The sequence below is a fragment of the Phalacrocorax aristotelis genome, chromosome 2, assembly GCF_949628215.1.
Source record: "Phalacrocorax aristotelis chromosome 2, bGulAri2.1, whole genome shotgun sequence".
NCBI classification, from domain to species: domain Eukaryota; kingdom Metazoa; phylum Chordata; class Aves; order Suliformes; family Phalacrocoracidae; genus Phalacrocorax; species Phalacrocorax aristotelis.
Genome location: NC_134277.1, coordinates 57969951 through 57989831, shown reverse-complemented (window position 1 = coordinate 57989831; position 19881 = coordinate 57969951). Strand labels below are relative to the sequence as shown.

Below are 19881 nucleotides of genomic sequence, written 5' to 3'. Positions count from 1 at the left end.
TAACTGAGTGTCACCAAATCAGGCTGTAAAAGACTACCATGGTTTTATAATGAAGCAAAATGGAAGTGAAAAAAATGAATTAGTTACTTTTTTCAGCTGTAACAAATGTGCTGAAGGCTGTTCTCACACTAAAAATAATTCCTTTGTATTTTGTAGCTAGGGGGGTCAAATTCTGCCAGGAAATCCTCCATTCCCTCTAAATGCATGTTAGCTGTAGCTTGTGTAATGGTTAGTCTATCCATTCAGCGCATACTGCCCTGAAGCTCAATCTTAGATTAAGGCTTTAGGTAATACTACAATATAAAGTGTTGAAAACAAAAAAGTATTAATGAAAACCTTTCTGTATTACTCCTGGTCTTTTCCTTGCTCTCTTTTTTAACTTCACCTCTCTAGAACATTTCAAAACAAGTGTACAATGAGTGCAGACAGAACTTCGCAACATGAATGTGCTAATGTTTCCTAGGCATGTAGCAAAGTCTTTGCCAATTCCCTACTACAAGGTACTACTACACTTCTTTCTTCTACCTCTGATGAGCTTGCTGTGAGCTGTTACACCTTCTTAACCGCAGACACCATAATTTCTTATGTACACAAATGACCAAATTGCTCCTTGCATGCTTACAGAAAACCAATGATGTACAGAACTTTCTGTTAAAATGCTGAAGCAACTCCTCGGTCAATGTAATAGTTACTTTAAATTCAAAGACTTATGTTCTCATGTTATAGCACTTCATCGTGTTAGCCTACACCAGTGGCAACGTATGAGCACATAAGGCAAGCGGGATGTGAACAGCATTGCTGCTATTGTGAAAGAAATATCACATGAGGAGAAAACCAAAAATGCACAGAGATTTCCAATAGATCAGAAGCCTACACAGATCACCTTCCTCCCACAGTTTATGTACGGATGAGCTACTTTTTTCCGGAATTAGTCACCTCGAATGATAAATCAGTGGAATCCACTCTCTTTCAGCAATTATTCCTTAGCACATACATTTTTTGTTAGATGCCCTTTTATATTGCAAAGGGACTGTACCCTGGCAGAGAGCACTTTGTATTTGACTGCTGAAGTCTTCGCTTCCCTCCAGCTGAGTGAGTATTTCCAGTCATTTCCCCTGCTCATTTTGCCTCACCTTTTTCATTCCTGAATGCCTCCATCTCCTTTGCAGGTAATAGGAGGAGGCATATACAGGGACGGGTAGAATATAGGTGGTACTAACAATGCTACTTCTTACCTTGCATTCGAAGGCAACTGCAAGTTGGGGGAGCTCCATCTACTTCTCATCTCAAGATAAGGAAAAGGGATTCTCTTACTCACTCCTGACAAATACCCAGTCACCTAAGCATACCCATAGCATCCAGAGAAGTGCTGCTTCCCTCCCTGGAAATGCTGAGCCTTTCAAGGTACACCACTTAGACTTGTTAAAGATGTACCTGGCTTGCATTCTTTGCCATGATTAATTGCAGCAGCCTAATATTGTGTTTTCCATTAACTATTTTTTTTTTAACCTCAATTGCTGAACAGCACAGAGGGCCATAGAAATTTCTGCTCCCTCTTTACCTTGTTTCTTGAAGTATAATTATTCTTACACTCTCAAAATCAGACTGTTAGATTTATTACATAGCAATGCCCCAGAAACACAGAAGACAGTTTTAAAACTCACCTGTCACAGAATAAGACACAAAGTGAAGAAGAACACACAGCTGAGATTTTTAAATCCAGCCTTTGGAAAGAATGAGAGATACAGCTGCTTGTACATGCACAATGTCATAAAATCACGGCTTGCAGCACATACATGGAAATGAGGCAGAATGCTTCATTATCAAACATCCCTCGGCAGCCCACGCTCTGACGTGACAGCACATAATGCAAATATTTACAGCAGGAAGTCCTCAGGAATGATCAGTCACCACCAAATGGCAGCAGCTTATCAAGCAGTAATTCCTGCTGTGGGAAACCCAGCTGAGGCAGCATTTCCACACAAACACAACACAGAGAAGGTCTCTTTCAATCATTAGCTCCAATTTACATAGATTTCCCCACGATGCTAAGTGTATTTGACGAGTGCCACCATGATCTACGAGACAGGAACTGTGGCACGAAAGCTCTAGAGGTTTGATCAGCCGTGGTTCTTTGCATCTAATACACAGTGAGTGAATGCACCCAATTTAGTGAAGACATTTGCCCTGAGGCTAAAACATTGATTCTCCACTTACTGTCTTTTAATTGTGATGTATCCAATTTATCTTTTTAGGCTATAAACTCCTAGGGGAAAAGGTTCTTCTTTTTCATTCCATATGCTGTTCTCATGCCAGCTTTATTTTACTGCAAAAGAGCCACATTCAGGTTAAATCATTTTCACACTAGCAAGATAACACTTCCCCATTGCTAGAATTAATTGCTGTAACTTGTATTGTTTTTCTACAACAACATCTGATGTAAAGATGAATTAGTGGTGACAACATTATGAATAAGTGAAGAGTAGCAGAGGAACATTGCAGATGTTGTGAAAAATGTTCTTTTCTACTGAGAAAACTGTTTGCTCATCCATACCACTCTAATGCTTATGCTTTAGTAGTATAAACTACGGTGTATAAGCAACACAGCTTTCAGAGTACCACCAGTCCAGAAAAAAAGAAGCCAGCCATGATGTTCCTTTTTTCCAGAATTGCAGGTGCTCCATTTTACTACCGTTGCCTGCAGGCGTATCTGCTGCCCCCAAATTCACATTTATGCTCCTGCCATGTATGAATTGGCCAAAGTGCACAGCCCCTCTTACCCAGATACTCAAGCTTGATGATTCACAGGTGATAAAATGTGACAGGGCTTTTCACTGACAACGAACCACAGGGCATCCTAATCAGCAGGCGAGGCAGCTCTAATAACAGGGTTACAGTGTAAGGAGATAAACTCAAATGGAGCAGAACATTCATAATACAAGAAATGCAAGATGCTACTCAGCCTAAAGCACTATTGGTGCTATATAAAGACATCCAACTTACACAGCAACTTTTTTTCCCCTTTGGAAGCAGGATTCCTTTTAACTGCCAGTTAAATACGGTCTCAGCAGTGCCTGAACAAAAATGGCAACTGCTTACAGTCCCCAGCATGACTACCTCCAGCTTCTTTTCCCTTTTCAATTGCAGTGAACTGCAGTCAGACAAAAAAATGAAGTGTTTGTTGTTGTTTTGTGTTTGTTTTTTCAGATTGTGGTGTTAGGCTACTGCTGGTTATTGGTGTTTGCAGGTCTCATTGACAGACAGGACAGGACACGGTCCGAGCAGCCAATATACCAGCTGCTGCCCCCACTGCGGGAGGTGCCACACGACTGGAGGCTTGGACAGAATCTGCTTGGGTGGCTCTGGCATCAGCTGCAGATGAGTCTGTGCTAGCAGTGAAAACACTGTCCCAGAAGGTCACCTGTCCCCAAAGGACACCTGCTCCCGATCTTTTTCCCAAGCTGTACCAAACAAAAAGGTTTGCTTGTGTCAAGTACACAAAGCCTCAGTCCCTCTGTGCCCCTACTGACAGCCTAAGCTTCAGGGTGAATTTGTGACGCCATCACTACAATGGCAAAATTCCCTTTGGTTCAAGGCAACCAGCTTGTCAAAAAACTTCAGCCCCTATAGCCACAGCAAGATCCCTATTGACATTTTCTCCCTGCAAAGCTATTATTTCTAACACACTAAGGTCCCACAGGCACCGCTAAACCTCCTACTGACTGCAAAAGAAGGTAAATTTCTAAGCACAGACTACAGGATTTCCTCTTCCAGCAGAAAGGATGTGCAAAAACCTGCCTCAGGATCTGAAGAAGGTTCCCTCTGAGCAGAGCCCCTCTCTGCACCCAGGCCACAGCAGTCGGAGAACTGTGGCTTTTGCTGGTACTGTGAGAAATGGCATCCTGGGACCCTGGGGCAATGCTCTGAATCACTGGAGCAGTAAAAACAGCTGAGGAGTTTGCTGCATCCAATTCAATCACAGAGTGCCCCGGTGAATCAAGTCTCACTAGGTTAAGAAATCTCAGGGCTCACAGATGAGCTATAGGTGTGGCGCTAGACTGTCACAGCCCCTAACTGATCACACAGAGGAACAGGGGAAAATAAAATAATCCTCCCTGCTCAGTCATGCTCAGATTATGATTCAAGACACAGGAAAAAGAGATAGGACTGCCCACACAGTATATTTCACTGTGGAGTCACTGCAAAGGGATGGGGAAGGACGTGGCAACATGGATAAGGAAAGCTGTGCATTTACTCTCTGGCTGGTGATGGATGAGCATAGCAAAGTACAAACCAGAATATCTGCTGCTTCTTTTGGATAACAATTTTCTGATCATTGTTCCAAGCCATTATTTAGAAAAAATATGCTTTAAAATAGATATAATTGTTTATTTTGGGATTTCTTTAACACTTTCTCCCCCTTTCCTTCCACTAAAAAAAACCCCTAACTCTGGAATTTACCATTAGTGAAATTAGTGCTTCTGTGTGTTTGCAGTTCTAAACATAATGTCTGCATTTTGCACGGTGTTACCCATACCCCAGCAGCAGCCAGAGAAGAGGCACACAAGAACCCAGGAAAAGGCAAGGGCTGAGGAAATCCCTTGTTATGCCCTTCTCCATCTGTGCAGTGAGTGTAACACCACTTTCCAAAGGCACAGCATGCTGTGAAATATTCAACAAATTTAGTAGTAAAGGTTGGACATGTACGGCAGAGAGGCAGATGGGGAAAGCCATCTGATGGTTTCAGCTGGGACTGGAGTTCAGAGGATCATACTTAGCTGACAGCCTTCACATATGCAAGAAACAGTCCATTATTTTTCTCTAAACTCTAAAGAAATTTTTAAATCTTCACCATTTTTTTCCTCTTGCACTCTTACAGAGGGGTCCATCCAGGTTTATATTGCATAACCTTTGTTGCTATTCCTTTGCTTTTGTTGTCTTCACTGCTTAGTACTTGCCTTACAATGCACCAAATATTTCTGTCACGCAGCGAATAATTAAGAGAAGACAACAGAGACATTGATGCTGCACCTACAACACTGCTGGCCTCCATGGTCTGCAAAAGAAACTGCCAAAGCCACACAGACTATTCTGTAACCCAGAAAGGCAGGAAAAAATAGATGATATGAAGAGACTGCTATTTCCAAGGACATTGGTTTGGCCCTCAAACTGAAAACTGTTATCTGATACCACTTTTTATTATATTTTATTTTTCATCCATGTACAGTATACTCAGCCGAAGGTCATAATAGGTGTTTCTTTTTCTCATCTGATCTCTATGAAGACCATGAATACTGCACAAAGAGGACTTTCTTTTAAACGTGAGTCCTGCTCAGCTGAAAGCGAATGGCTGCTTAAGGCACTTTATTTCCTCATATATATACGTATATATGTAAAGGCCTCAACCAAACAACTTGGAGGGATTACATATTTGCATATCACAAAGGCACAGGTCCTCATACATTCTTCTATTAAGTTAAAGTATACTGTTGATACTTAATAATGATAGAGTAACCCTTCCACACTAGACCTGAAAAATTTGCTTAACTGGTTCAAACTCAGGTCTACGACATGGATATGAATTGTGAAGAAAGATTATTCTTATCTGTCAGCCTACTAGTATTTATTGCCTTGGCTTACCTTTCAGAGAAGACTGGGACTAAATCAATGCACAGATTGTCTCCACAAATTGATGATAACCAGGAAATGAACAGTAAGTCCTGAGTCAACAAGACACCACTCACTACAGGCTTAAAAAAAAACCTTTCAGCATCCCACAAAATGAACATATCCAAGGCCACATCATAATGTTACTCTGAAGACACGTGAAAGAAACTCTCCAGGCTTCCAAACTGTCAAATGAATTCACCGTGAGCGTGTAAGAAGGGCTTATCAAGACATGAATCCCTTTTATTCTTAAAAGACACACCATCAGGCCCTACCTAGCATCCAGTTTGCAGCTATTGTGCACATCAAAACAAGGCAAAGAAAAACCATCAAAAGTCTCTGTATCTGTTAAGGGTGAAAAAAAAATCCTTCCTGGCCCTGGTACAACCAGACACCATCAACACAGCATGTGAGACTTTTCAGTGGTTTTAGAAGTATCAACTGTTAAAAAAAACAAACACCAACCCCCCCACCCCAAACCCAAACTTTCAAAATTTAAGCTTCAGTGATGTCCACTGAAACCTGCATACACCCACAGCTAAGACAGACCTTTCTTGAACCCATCTTCCAGATTAAACAACATCTGAGCTAGTCTTTTTCTAATGCTGGTTGGACTAAAACTCCTCAGCTCATGCAGATCTCTGCCAATATGAGCCTAGCGGGCAATGAAACTCTGTCAGCAAGGCCTGGAGGTCAAGTTCCCCTGCAGGCTTCTAAAAAGTATCTCACTCTCAGGGCGACCAAATTTTCCAAAACCATGCAAGATATATAGCTTTTTAGAGCCATTTGAGCCCCAGAGCTTGCTAAGCTCTAGCAAACCAAAATTGCTGTCAATGAAGCCTCGGTCTGTCAAAAATGATCCTCAGTACTTTGATGGATCAGGACCCAAATGCCCACTTCTTACCACTGACGGAGCATGTCACAGCATAGCTTTTCCTGGAACTTAGAAGTACGGCCATGAAAATGCTCATGCCTCGATTTTGAGTAAAAGCACCTTAAAGCAGGAAAATCTTACTCCTTTTCTGGACATCTGTTGTATTTACAGCCCAAGAATCCCAAATCCTCCAGAGGTATCACCTAAGTCTCGCAACACTCAGCCCAGAGAAGATAACTTTACAGAATGGGATACAGCTAGGACATGGGACTTTCTCCAGATCAGAGAAGGTATTTGTGACAGATTGAAAGCTGAATCTACATTCCCTTGGCATACAAGCCCACATCTTAACTGAAAGACTACCCATTTCTCTGTACCACAATGCACTGAAGAGCAAATATTATGTTCAGTTGTCATATAAAAGTATATAAAGCCAGCAGTGAAAGCAAGACATAGCATAGTGACAGCAGGGAACAAACGTGAAAAATAAAAGGCCAGCATAACTTACGGGAGCTGCATTATTTTTCACTGTGACACTCGGAGTTGTGGCTCGTAGCGCCCCACTCACGCCATGGTAGTATTTGAAGCAGATCTTTGTTTCAGCTAAAAAAAGAGAATTATTTTAGATTAGAATAACTGCCAGGAAGAAGCTGAATAATTGGTTGCAGCTCACAGGCATGAGGCTGGCAAGCAATTAAATTGCACGTGGTTTGTTCCGGGTTGGTTGGCACAACAGAATACCTCCTGCCTCCAATCCTCCCCTTTGCCAGAGTGAAATTTAGAGTTCAGTTCCTGCAACTTAAAACAGTTAAAACCCCATGCTCTTTTGAGCAGCAGTTATGACAGACAGACCTTAGAGTACCTGATCAGCATCCTTTATCTATACTCATAAGAAGAAAGTAGGGACGGAGGAACCCTCCCTGATCAGACACACCAAACACTAATGTGCAGAGAAAGTGAGAAACCTTGTCCTTAGGACAAGATTGCATAGTTGCTCACTGACAGGTTTCACTGAACCAATTTGTTCTGGCCTTTGTCAGGGCAAGGATGTAGCTAGACAGATTAACCACTATGACAGTTACTGCATTTAAACATTTTTCAGAAACAGCATGGTACCACGAGACTCCATCTTAGTGTATTTCCACTGACTTCCAAAGATTTGGTTTAGGTGAGGAACACAAGCAAGACCATGATTTTGGAGTCACAGTGCTGCTTTTTCCCACATGCATTGATATTCAGACAAATGTATTAAGTGAGGGAAACCCATTTGAATAACCGTATCAAGGCACAGAAGTAGTGAAATCAGCTTCTTGATCAATGATTCTCTTATGACCCACCTTCTTGTCTGCTGCAAGAAGGAGACATTCTCTGTTGGTCTGTAACTCCAAATGGATAAAAGTTGCTAATATGCATCATAACCCCACTCACTCACTTGCCTGGACCTGGTGACTTGCTGGAGCACATCCTGCAGGCAGGAGTTTTCTTCCATAGTAAACTGGCATGTGAACTGGGTTGATATTTGCCTACATGCGGCCAGGACACAGCAGGTATGCACCATATGTATGTAACAGGCATGTTTGTGGGATCTGAAAAATGCATGCTTAAATAAAAGCTGCATTCACATCTTGCAGTTCTAACTGGATAATGGCATGGAACTTTTCAGCTGCTCCATAATATACTTGAAAGTACTTCTCATAATCAAGTTTTTCCATAACACCTTGCTTTGCAGCTGCTGCTGATGCCCAGGGAAAGCACCAACCTTTGCCTCCAGAGCCACAACACCACTCACTGTAACTACAGTGCCTATGTAAAAAATAATACAGACATGCCAATCTTTTAACGTACAAATTGCATTGCTCTTTTAATACCAGTAACAAAATAAGCGAAAGTAGTGCAGCTATGACAGAAGATTATGCAACGTTAAGAGCTGGGACCTTGGCCATAGATTATGGTGTTGTGATGTGCCATTTGGTAGATCCAAAAAAACAACTCTGCAGTGCCCCTGGTGGAAGCAAAATGTGGGGACATGAAAAGCAGTGGAGACCCTCAAAACTGCAGGCCTGAATTGCTTACCCTGACACATACAGATATACAGGAGGAAAAATAAATCCTGATTTGTTTTTTGAAAGACAAAATAGTTTTAGGAATGTAAAGCCTTCCCAATTTTCAAATGTGACTTAGGAAATGAAAACCAAAGAGCTTATGTTCCCAAGTAGTTTGAGCGCTTCTCATTTCCAGGTGGCCTCTGAGCACTCCTCCCTGAGGAGGCAGCAGGGACAGGCAGAGAAGCGCTGTGCCAGCGCAGTTAATCTGCCACCATATTTTCCATTCCCACAGCTCATTCTTCATCAGGCAACCAGGTGCACATTTCTGCTCACACAGTGAAAACACACACCTCTCCCACTATAGGCACAGATGCGTACATGTGTCCTTTTTACTACACAGCACTCTACAAGAAGTGGAACAGTCTCCAAGTCCTTCAGCACCTCCACAGAGATCTTTGTTGCCCATCCTGGGGTTTAATTTGCATCTATGCCCCAAACAAACTTCTGCAAATTCAAGAGAATTACTTGAGATGTCAGTGCAGCTGAGCAAGAGACCCTGTTGTTGCACCTGGGAGCAGAAGTTGTTTCCTTTTGGCAGCAAAAAGCTGGATGAACCTGTGGGACTGAAAAACTGCAAGTCCAGATTGAATTTTCACATTGCAATTTTCTCAACAGGACTTTTAACAGCTCAGCAGCTAACTCATTTCCTCACTGAGAACACAGCAAAAGCTGATGATACCACAATAGCTAAAACATGCAGTTCTCACCAATTATTCAAATCTTAATTTTCCTCTCCTGAGATTTTTGCTACAGTTTGCATGGAACATTGAGAGCTAGAATAAAGAGAAACTTTTTTTTTTTTTTTTAATTTTTATTAACTCATGTAGTTAATAAAATATAACTCCAGCTACTAGCCTGTATGACAACCTTCAGACCTCACAGCAGGAAACCTCGCTGTAGGTTGACAGAAGGAAATCAGTTACCACATACATTGGGAAACTATGGCTTAAAAGAATCAATTAAACTAAGAGTATTAGACAGAGAGAACAGAAAAGGAAGGAGCATATCCTTATGTAGGTATTCTGGATATTAGTATTGCTTTCAAGGACAAAGGATTACTAAGATGATTGAATATGTAGTTGGGAAGAACCATGTGGGTATTGAAGATTTCTCTCAGTCTCACACAACTACTATTTCTAATTTAATTTTCAATGAAGCACCCACATACAGACGCAAACTGATATGAAGGCAACCCAGAGAGATGCAGGTGTCAAACCCAACTCAAAACAGTGGCAGATGTAGAGCCATTCATCATGCAGTATTTGAGGTGGTGATTAATGAATGTCAAAGGTTTCATTCAGAGAGCAGATCTGATAGCAAAAGGTCTTATGGGGCCTTCCCAGCTTAAGAAATTGCTCCAGAAACATCAGGGGAACAGCATTTTCTTTTTTCTTGATTCCCCCTCTCCCCCTTTTTCCCAGATCTTTTTCAGCTTGAAAATATTAGGAAAATGGCTATTGTCAACAGACAGATAAGACTTTAACAAGTATAAAGCTTGCAGAATTACATAAGGTATCCTTATGTGCAAAAATGGCACTTACACCCTAGCTGGGCTCTTTTTGACTAGGAGCCATTCTTTCCAAATAACATCATTGGTGCCATGTTTTTCACTTCAATAGAGTCCTAACATTTTAATCCGCCTGAAGATTGTTCTTGTATTCCTGAATCACCTCTAAGACATTTCGAAAAGAAACGCAGAGGTTCACTGGCTTGGTACCACTGCCTCTGCAGAGGAACAGAAAGCACTGTATAGATAAGGCAGTGATATTTATTAACCTATTATCCAGTTGGCATTCATATGTAATATGTATTTATAAGGGCTGTTTGCATTGTAGCCTTGTAGATGAGCTTGTTGTGGAATAAAGGAGACCATTTAACTCTGTCCTGCTGCCCTAGCTACATGGCACAGCGCACAGGTCAGGAGTAGGTGTTGCCTAGTTAATCACCAGTTATAAATAAATATGTGCCATTGTTATTTTCATCTCAGTAATTATGAGTAGCAGCTCACTGGATCAGGTAATGAAGTTATGATGTTAAAGTCAGGAAGTAATGAGGTTAAATTCTCCTTTCAATTAGCATAAATGGCAGTTAGACTGGTAAATCTTCCAGAGCTGAGATGTCCAAAGATGCTCAGAAATATTTGTGCCCATGACAATTACCAAACTACTCAGCAATTTTCACGGATCAAGAACAAAACAGCATTGTATTCCCTTTACACCACGCTCAGTATCTCCATTATACCATGCCTGTGTTACAGCCTTCCACTGCATTGATATAAACAAGACAGTTCCCAGTTGTGTGTTCAGACCCACTGCTGTAACCATCACGGGTGCAGAAAACACAGCTGCCTGAAAGCAAGCCCCCCAAGGCAAGGCAAGGCAAGGCAGGGTAATCAGAGCCAGGCAACAGGAGAGGTGATTCAATTTTGCTCCTTGCACCACAGCCTGCAAGCACCTCTGCGGTCCCCATAGGAGGGATGCACACAGGGAAGGGAGAGGAGCCAGGATGTAGCCCATCCCCGGACAACAGAGAGACCACTCCTTGTTCAGAGGAAAACTCTGAGAAGTTTGAGTTTTGCCAGAAAGCAACTCTGCAACAGAGCTTCACCCCTCTCACAAGAAAAAAATCCAGTCTGCAGAAAATTGTTTCTCTATCAAAGCCCCAAGTTATCTCAATTACCAAATCAGTTTTGCAAATTAACTGGAAAATTAATTTACCAGCTGAACATTACTCTTCTTGGCAATATTCTATACTGCCTCCACAACCACCCAAGCCCTTGAAAAACCCTACCTCCTTACTAAACTGAAGTGAGAGAAGATAAAATCTAGTAGGGTCTGCTGATGAAGTTCAGCTGTAGGTATTGAAGGTTGAAATCCTCTAAGAGGTGTCCTAGTTTCCATCATCCACCCATTCTTCTTTTCTGTCTGTGTTATCGCTCCTGTTGGTTTATTTGATAACCCTTCCCTGTAAAATACTTCCATTCCTACTGATCTTCCTCATTCCTTCAGAGTTGTCAAAATTGCCCCAAATCTCTCCTCAAAAGGTCACTTGCTCTTAAAGTCCTCTGCTTCACACTTACTAAGGCTAGTCTGGTCTCAGGCTTAGCTTTCATTAAGCAGTTTGCCTTGTTAAACTAAAAACAAACAAACAACCAACCCCCGAACACCACCACCCCCACCCCCACCCCCTCAAAAAACCAAACCCAACCATTCTAATGGGTATTTCAAGGAAAGACTAAATTATATTCTTTGGGGGGTGCAAGAAGCATCAGTTGGCGTTTGATGCGAGTGTGTGATGCACCTGAGGCACTTCCACAATCTAGTTGTGATTTACTCCCATGACACTTTTTGTTTCAGTTAAATAGTTGAGGTGACTGGGTATTAGCTAAGCATTTCTCAGCACTGAACAACCTCTCAGGGAAGTAATGCCCATCTTAAAAACTGAGTCTTTTGTGATCAATTCAGTTATTTCTTTTATTACTAAAAGAGCTGTTGCTCTTTTGGGCAAACATTGTGCATAAAAATGAGAAGTGTCAAAAATCAGTAATGAAAAGGTAGCTGCCTTTGGTAAGTGGGTGGAAACGAAGTGAACCAAATTAGAGCACGAGGCAATTAAATCACAAGTCCATGTTCTCCCTAGAGAAGACCCACAAGTGGAATACACAAACATAGGATACTGTGCTAGAATCGTATTGCTATGGGACCATCTTGAATTAAAGTAGCCATAGTGACCTCTGGAAGCAGAGAAAGAAGGTATCAATAAGGAGTCAGTGGAGGGGAGAACTGATTGAATACAATGGGGAAACTGGGAGAGGCATATGAAAAAAAAAATTGGACAAGGAATTACAGTGGGAAGCCAAAACAGAAAGAGATTAACGACAGTTTATATGAGGTGTTGCAGCACTCAAATTGAGTAAGCAACGGCACTGATGTGGAAATTGAGGGAAGGAGAGGACTGAGATTAGAAGGGAATCACTGTGCAGAGAGAGTGGGACGGGGAGAGGGGGGAAAGACTAGGACTGTCTAAATGAGACTAAATTAGAAAAAAGCAGGGAAAAAGAAAGAAGGCAAGGAAAGGCAGAGAGGGAGAGAGTAAGAAAGTCAAACCTGAAGAATAATGAGGAAAGAAGTGCCCTCTGCATCTGCAGCTACCTGTGAAACCCAGTGTGCAAGGCAATGTCCTGTCCACCTCTCATGCCTGACCACCATCTCTACCTGCAGCTGCCTCCAGCACCCATCACCTGCTTTTGAATCCTGCTGGATGTGTAGATAGCAGGAAAACTGTACAACCCAAAGAGCCGAAACCCAGTGCTCCAGGGTGAGCCTTTCTCTAAGCATCAACGGTTTTTAGATAAATTTAGGTAGTTTCACCCAATACTATACCTGCCCTGTCAGCAAAGAAGGCACAGAACAAAGATAAAAGGTAAGGTTGTTACTGGCAGATCTAATTTGTACTTATAGCATCAATACATGGTGCCGTTTATTTTCATCGTGTATGCGTGCTGCTGCTCCATGCAAACAATGGCTCTTACTTCTTGTGCTGTAATCAGAAAAAACTGCCTGTTCCAGGAATTGCCTGTCCAATATCCAATGGTGACACTACAGCCATCAAGCTGCTCTGCTACTCAGCCAGCTATGGACTGTGTATTTCCTTAAGATGTAAAATGCATCTACTCACAGTATTTGTTTAGTATCACAACCGCACCTACAGTTTTCCATAAGGCACCTCAGTTTTTAGACAGCTAATGTTTTAAAACCAAATGAGGCCTAAACAGGCATGTTTCTTTAACCCCAGTTGCAGAATTTCCTCCGATTTTCTGATTACTTTTTCCCTGCCCTGCTCTAAAATGTGCACAAACACATGTGAACAGACTGTTGAAAGACTGGTGAGAAACTGCGAGATGTGAGATTTTAAGATCTCACCTTTCAGATTATTAGAATGCTTCCAGGCAAGAAAGGAAAAGGCACCTGGGGACAGAATTAAGGCTAACCAGTACATATCAATTATTTCAAGCACAAACCAAACAGTACAACACCCAGAAAAGTTCTAAACAAGATTAAATTTAAGCAAAAAATCCAAACTTGTCAAGGTGCAGAAATGCACAGTTATAACAGTCAAATAACCTTTACTCTGCAACAATAAATAATGCATTTCAGTATTTGTAACGGATATTTGAAGAACAGATTAGATGATTTTAGTAATTTTATTTCATTATCAGATGGTGTTGTCACAGACTGCTATTGCTTCACAAGGACTGCACATCCAGGGCTGGAGTTACCTCCTTTATAACAGGAGAGCTGATGGTTATCACTTATTATGTCATTGATTCTTTGTTCTGTTGTTATTTGTGATCTGTGGATACTCTTTGCTATTGACTATCACTTTTGTTTCCTTTGCTTGATAATTTGATTCAGCAGCTACCTGCCTCCAACCACCACAAGGCAATACAGCAAATTAGTACACTAATAACTAACGGGTAGGAACAAATTCTCACAGTCAGTGGGCTAGCCTCCTCTGCCCTAGTTTCACTTGTTTGAGCCTCAGTGTTGCATGCTCCATACTACATGGATTTTGGGCCTAGCTTTGTGTAACCCACCTCTATTACTATGCTGTTCATATGAAGTGACATTCATCTGCTTACCCATGTATGCACTGTGATTAATTAGCATTATTCAGAAATTTTTCATGTGAGACTCCTGAGCATAAGACAGACAAAATCACACCATTTTTACCCTAGGAAAATAAAGCTATCTGGGAGTTTCTAATTACATTAGAGATACAACAAAGTGGCTCTGTAAACTGCTGTACAGGAAGAACATATAGATCTAATTTCATTAGGCTGTTGCTCATGTGCTACCCTCGTAAAAACTGTCCTAGTGGCAAGACTCATTACTAAAGATTGCTCGCAGTTGGAATGGATGTGTGCTTATACATTCATTTCCAGCATTTGTTTATATTTCTCCATACAAGCAGGACACCTAGCATTGTTGATTACCAAAGTTGCTTGACATTTTTCATTATAAACCTTGTTTTCGGTTGCTTATACATTTTCAAATATACATACATTTGGAATAAAATATTGTGTGTTGGATGTCCGCCTCAGATCTACAGACGATGCACAGCAATAAAATTTCATCCAGGAATCTGTAGCTGTGTGGGTAAGGGAAAACCATGAGGGTTTACCCACTAAAGATTTCTGAAGACCCTTCCTTTTACTCCCCATGTTAATATGGTGCAAAAGTCACTATACTAAGCATATATCTTTTGCTGTTCCTGTAAAGTACATTAAAATTCAGCTCACTTATAAGCCTCTTCAAAAAATTCAGTTTGATATGCTCATTTGAGACACCCTTGATTTTACCGCCTCAATGCCCAGGAAATCCTATCTGTGCTGAGTGTGTTCCAGACTGGCACTAAGACAGGATTTTTCTGCAGTACAGATCTAAGCTCTTCCTGGCTGTGCCATGCCGGGGTGCCTCTCCCGGGAACAGGAGAACTGTATCCCTGGATATCTCCCCATTGTGCCAAGTGGCATGGAAGAGGAGAATACGAACCCACTTCCAATTTGCCCCTTTTGAAGGAAGAGATGAAGGCAGCTGTGGGGATTAGGAGCATGGGGTGAGGAAAGAGAAGCCGGGACAAAAACAGGAAAATGGTGAAGAAAAAAAAATACCTGTGATTTGTGGTGGCCATAGGCTTGAGTTAGAGAAGAATTTTGGAAGAGCAGGTAGCAGAATACTGTTTCAGTCTTGCTGGGACAGATGAGCACTGCCAGCTGCCTTTATACTGGGAACACCATGCATGTACTGGGGGACTTGCATTCAAGCTCCCAAGTAGGCAACCACGGGGAGATGGCAATGGGATTTATGGTCAGTCTATTAGCTCAAATTCTGTCCAGACAGGCAGGGGTTGGAACACATTAAAACCTACGGACATCGAGTGGCCCTTGTGAAAGTCCAGTTCATCATGGGCAAGGGTCTGTACCAAAGTGCCCAGGAAGTCTGATGTTTAGATCAACAACTAGAGTCGAGGCAGAGTAGAGCAAGGCAAATCTTCTACAGATACCCACCACAGGAAAGGTCAGTGGAAGAATGCCACTGCCCAGCCAGTAGCTAAAGATGCTAAATGTCTTTAATAAAAAGGTGGTTTAGCCCTTGTGTAGCTAGGTAGAGAACCTGCAGTTTGGACTAGGGCATATTCTCTGACTGTTACCCACTTTTTAAGTTTTATTGTATAACATAAGTAATGAAATTGAAATTTCATTTGCTTAGACAGTTCACATCCTTGAAAATAATAATTTCCTCCTAAAATTATCTTCCAAAATGTGAGATGGAAGAGGGGGAAAAGAAAAGAAGGACTCAGCCTTACCATTCATGGCACTGAGTCATCTCTCATCCCATTGAAACTAGCAGAACTATTTGTTCCATATTCATAAAGACAGTGGGAATCAGCCCAGATCAGGTGAGAATTTTATCTATTTACTTACAGTGAAACTCAACAGTTCTATATCTATCTGCTCCGCCTTTATGGACTTCTCTAAAGAAAGGACTGATAGGCACCAATCTGAGTGAATAAGAGTTGGGAATGGGGGGTGGGGGGGTTTAACAACTTACCTGTCTCTCAGCAGGAGAAGGAAAAGCTGTTTGAGAGAGACATTTTAGTCATTGCAAACAGCAAATTCTAAGGGCTGCAATAAGACTGAGACTTTAATGAAATTCCAGAGCCTACAGGCATATAATGTTTTTATGTAAATCAGCTTAACAATGAGTTTTTCACCACAAGCACTAGCAAGTGAGCAATTTATTTGAGAAAAACTTGCAATCATCAAAGCATTTTTAACTGTGTGACAGTTGAGTCTGTAATAACTGGAAACCATGCCTAAAGTTTGCTCTCTGATCCTAAGCACTCACACACATTGCATGAAAAACAACATTGCAGGCAAAATCAAACACATGGTTAATCTATTTATGAGGGAGATGATCTAAAGTAACTTCTGAAATGCAACAATTACATCAGACTCAGTTTTAAAATAACATTTCTGTTTTAAAATGGCTCATCATCTTGGTTACAATGGTCTTGACAGCTCTTTATCAAAATTGAATAGTAGAGAAAAAAATATCTACCCTTCCAGTACACTGGAAATGAGCCTTGCTTCACATGCAGAAAGCCATCTGTTTCACTGTATTCATGTCTCCTTAGCTACCTTAGTATCACTAACAATATTCAGGAAAAGAATATGAACTGGAAATATAGTGCCTAACTGTGTTCTCAGTTACACCAATATGTATTAAACCACAACATAAACAGATAGAAAATAAATATACAGAAACACTGACACCCCTGAGCTTTGTTCTGAGTGTCAAGAGAGCCACTGTGAAGAAGACTGAGAGATGACAGAGAAGGGTATAAACTCAAAACTATATAATAGCTCACAGCTCCACAACAGAGGAGGGACGGACAGAGCTGGGGACTCCTCTCCTCTCTTTACTGTGATGTACAGCCACTGGGTTGTCCCACATAGAATCATTAAGGTTGGAAAAGACCTCTAAGATCATCAAGCCCAATCATCAGTCCAACACCCCCATGCCTCCTAAGCCATGTCCTGAAGCGACACATCTACACATTTTTTTAACAACTCCAGGGATGGTGACCCCACCACCTCTCTGGGCAGCCTGTTCCAATGCCTGACCACTCTTTCAGTAAAGACATTTTTCCTAATATCCAATCTAAACCTCCCCTGATGCAGCTTGAAACCATTTCCTCTCATCCCATCACCAGTAATTTGGGAGAAGAGACCAACACCCACCTCACTACAACCTCCTTTCAGGTAGGCGTAGAGAGCGATAAGGTCTCCCCTCAGCCTCCTCTTCTCCAGACTGAACAACCCCAGCTCCTTCAGCTGCTCCTCAGAAGACTTGTTCTCTAGACCCTTCACCAGCATCATTGCCCTTCCCTGGACACACTCCAGCATTGTCTCCTCAATGTCCCTCTTGTACTGAAGGGCCCAAAACCGAACACAGTATTCGAGGTACGGCCTCACCAGTGCCGAGTACAGGGGCACGATCACTTCCCTACTCCTGCTGGCCACACAGTTCCTGATACAAGCCAGGATGCCGTTGGCCTTCTTGGCCACCTGAGCACACTGCCGGCTCATGTTCAGGTGGCTGCCAACCAACACCCCCAGGTCCTTTTCCTCCAGGCAGCTCTCCAGCCACTCCTCCCCAAGCCTGTAGCGTTGCATGGGGTTGTTGTGACCCAAGTGCAGGACCCGGCACTTGGCCTTGTTAAACCTCATACAATTGGCCTCGGCCCATCAATCCAGCCTGTCCAGATCCCTCTGCACAGCCTTCCTACCCTTAAGCAGATCGACAGTCCCGCCCAATTTGGTGTTATCTGCAAACTTACTGAGGGTATGAAGCAAGATCTTCTCAGCTGCCCCTGTCACAATATATCCTTTAGGCTTCCAGGTATTATGTCTTCCTCAAGTTAAGTGTCTCCTAGGGCAGATGCCTATGAAGCATCAGCTCCTTGCCTTTATCAGGGTAACAGTAGTTTGAAGTCTTAATTAAATACATATGATTGGATTATGCCTTCAGGCACAGCCTTGAGCAAGAGGTAACACATGAACTTCAGAAGCCAAGTGTGTTAAACATAGCCCTCTACATTGCAACATGTTTTTATTCCCCTTGATCTCAAAACACGGGTAGACCAGGCATTGCTTTGGATTTACAGAGGTAGAAAATTACATCAGCCATATGATCAATGAATATGATCAATGATCAATGACAATGAGTATTTAGGAAGGTGTAAGCCATAACTTTACCTGGTGCCCGCTGTGTGAAGGGAGAGGACAGCATGAAAAAGGACACCTTGCAACTCCAAACCCAGCCCAGTACTGAGATTAGGGAGGATTAATGTTTTCTTTTATATTAGTAGCAGTTTAATTTAAGACACCTGCTAAAGCACTTCTTGAGATGGTCTTTAACTGCACATCTGATAAGCATAACTGAATTTCACATTAGAAACAGAACATTCCCTTGAGCCAGTCTTTCAATTTTTCCTCAAGAAAGTTTCCTTTGGAGAGGTTAATGCCAAAACCAGCCACGACAGACTTCACCATTCCCCCAGCTCCTCTTACACGTTATGTCCTTTCTCTTGGCACACTGTAGACTTCCAGTCAGAAGCCCTATCTATGCACATTTTCAAGTTCAAAGCTCGCTTCAGTCACTATAAGAATGCTTTACAACAATAGTTTCTTTGTGTTTAGCAGCCAGACCATGCAATATTAAAACTCACAGTGTTCACTCTGATGGGGAGCTATTACAGTCAGTCAAGCATGTGTCATGCAGTACACAAAGTGAGTGTTGCAATTAAGTCCTTGGGCATCAAGATGTGAATATTACCAAGAAGAAATCCTTTGCACTTGGATGTAAGAGAGAAGCAAGAGCTTAGCACTATTACTCACAAACTATAAAAAGTACTGCTTTTCTTTTTTAATACATTTATCATTCTTCAGAATCAGTACGCACACATTCCTTGTCTCTACTGCATATCTAAAGGTATTTTTAGCCTAATATTTCCATGACAACAAAGCAAGAAATGGTCAATTTCAGAACATGGCTGAATGAAAATTCAAAATGCTTATAGAAGTAGCTTCCTAGTGCTAAAATTGCTTCAGTTACCCACTACACTAAGCACATTATTTTTTGTTGCTGCTATTTCTATCCATCAAATTAAAAAACTAATCTTGAGTTATTAAGAGAATTACACATCATGTTATCATACAACAAAGACTGTTCATTGCTATCATAGTATGAACACCCTAATACAAGTAAAAGAAGACATGAAAACACTACTTTAGGCCGAAGTAAGAGCTCACAGGAGACTAAGAAGAGATGTCGTGGTACTCTCTTAGGCAACTGGTAATAGGTTACAGGTACCAAGAATGCGATGGCAAGTATGACAATTTAAACCCTTGGCTTTCCTGACTCTACCACAGAGCAGAGCTATTTGCAGACAATTTTAGAACAGAATCATTTGCAAAAGCTAGAATACCTGTATTCCAGGCAGTGGCATTAAAGGCAAGGAAAATGTACAAGGGAGCAACCCAAGGAAAGGCATGCACCTCTCCCTTCACCCCAGGATTATTTGGTTTTATTTGCAAGGCACCTAACAGGCCTACACAGTGTGAGGAGAAAATGACGACAGTTGCACCTGTGTTTTGGCACCATAACT

General features: G+C 41.7%; 1 protein-coding gene across 4 annotated transcripts in view; it reads right to left on the bottom strand.

The window, feature by feature from the left end:
- The window catches only part of HECW1 (HECT, C2 and WW domain containing E3 ubiquitin protein ligase 1), a 271517-nt gene that overhangs the window by 125672 nt on the left and 125964 nt on the right, over window positions 1-19881 (bottom strand). For all 4 annotated transcript variants that reach the window (XM_075083715.1, XM_075083717.1, XM_075083719.1 and 1 more), the window contains one exon: window positions 7050-7144. In XM_075083715.1, coding sequence (XP_074939816.1) covers window positions 7050-7144 — 95 coding nt within the window. The remainder of the gene's footprint in view (window positions 1-7049; window positions 7145-19881) is intronic.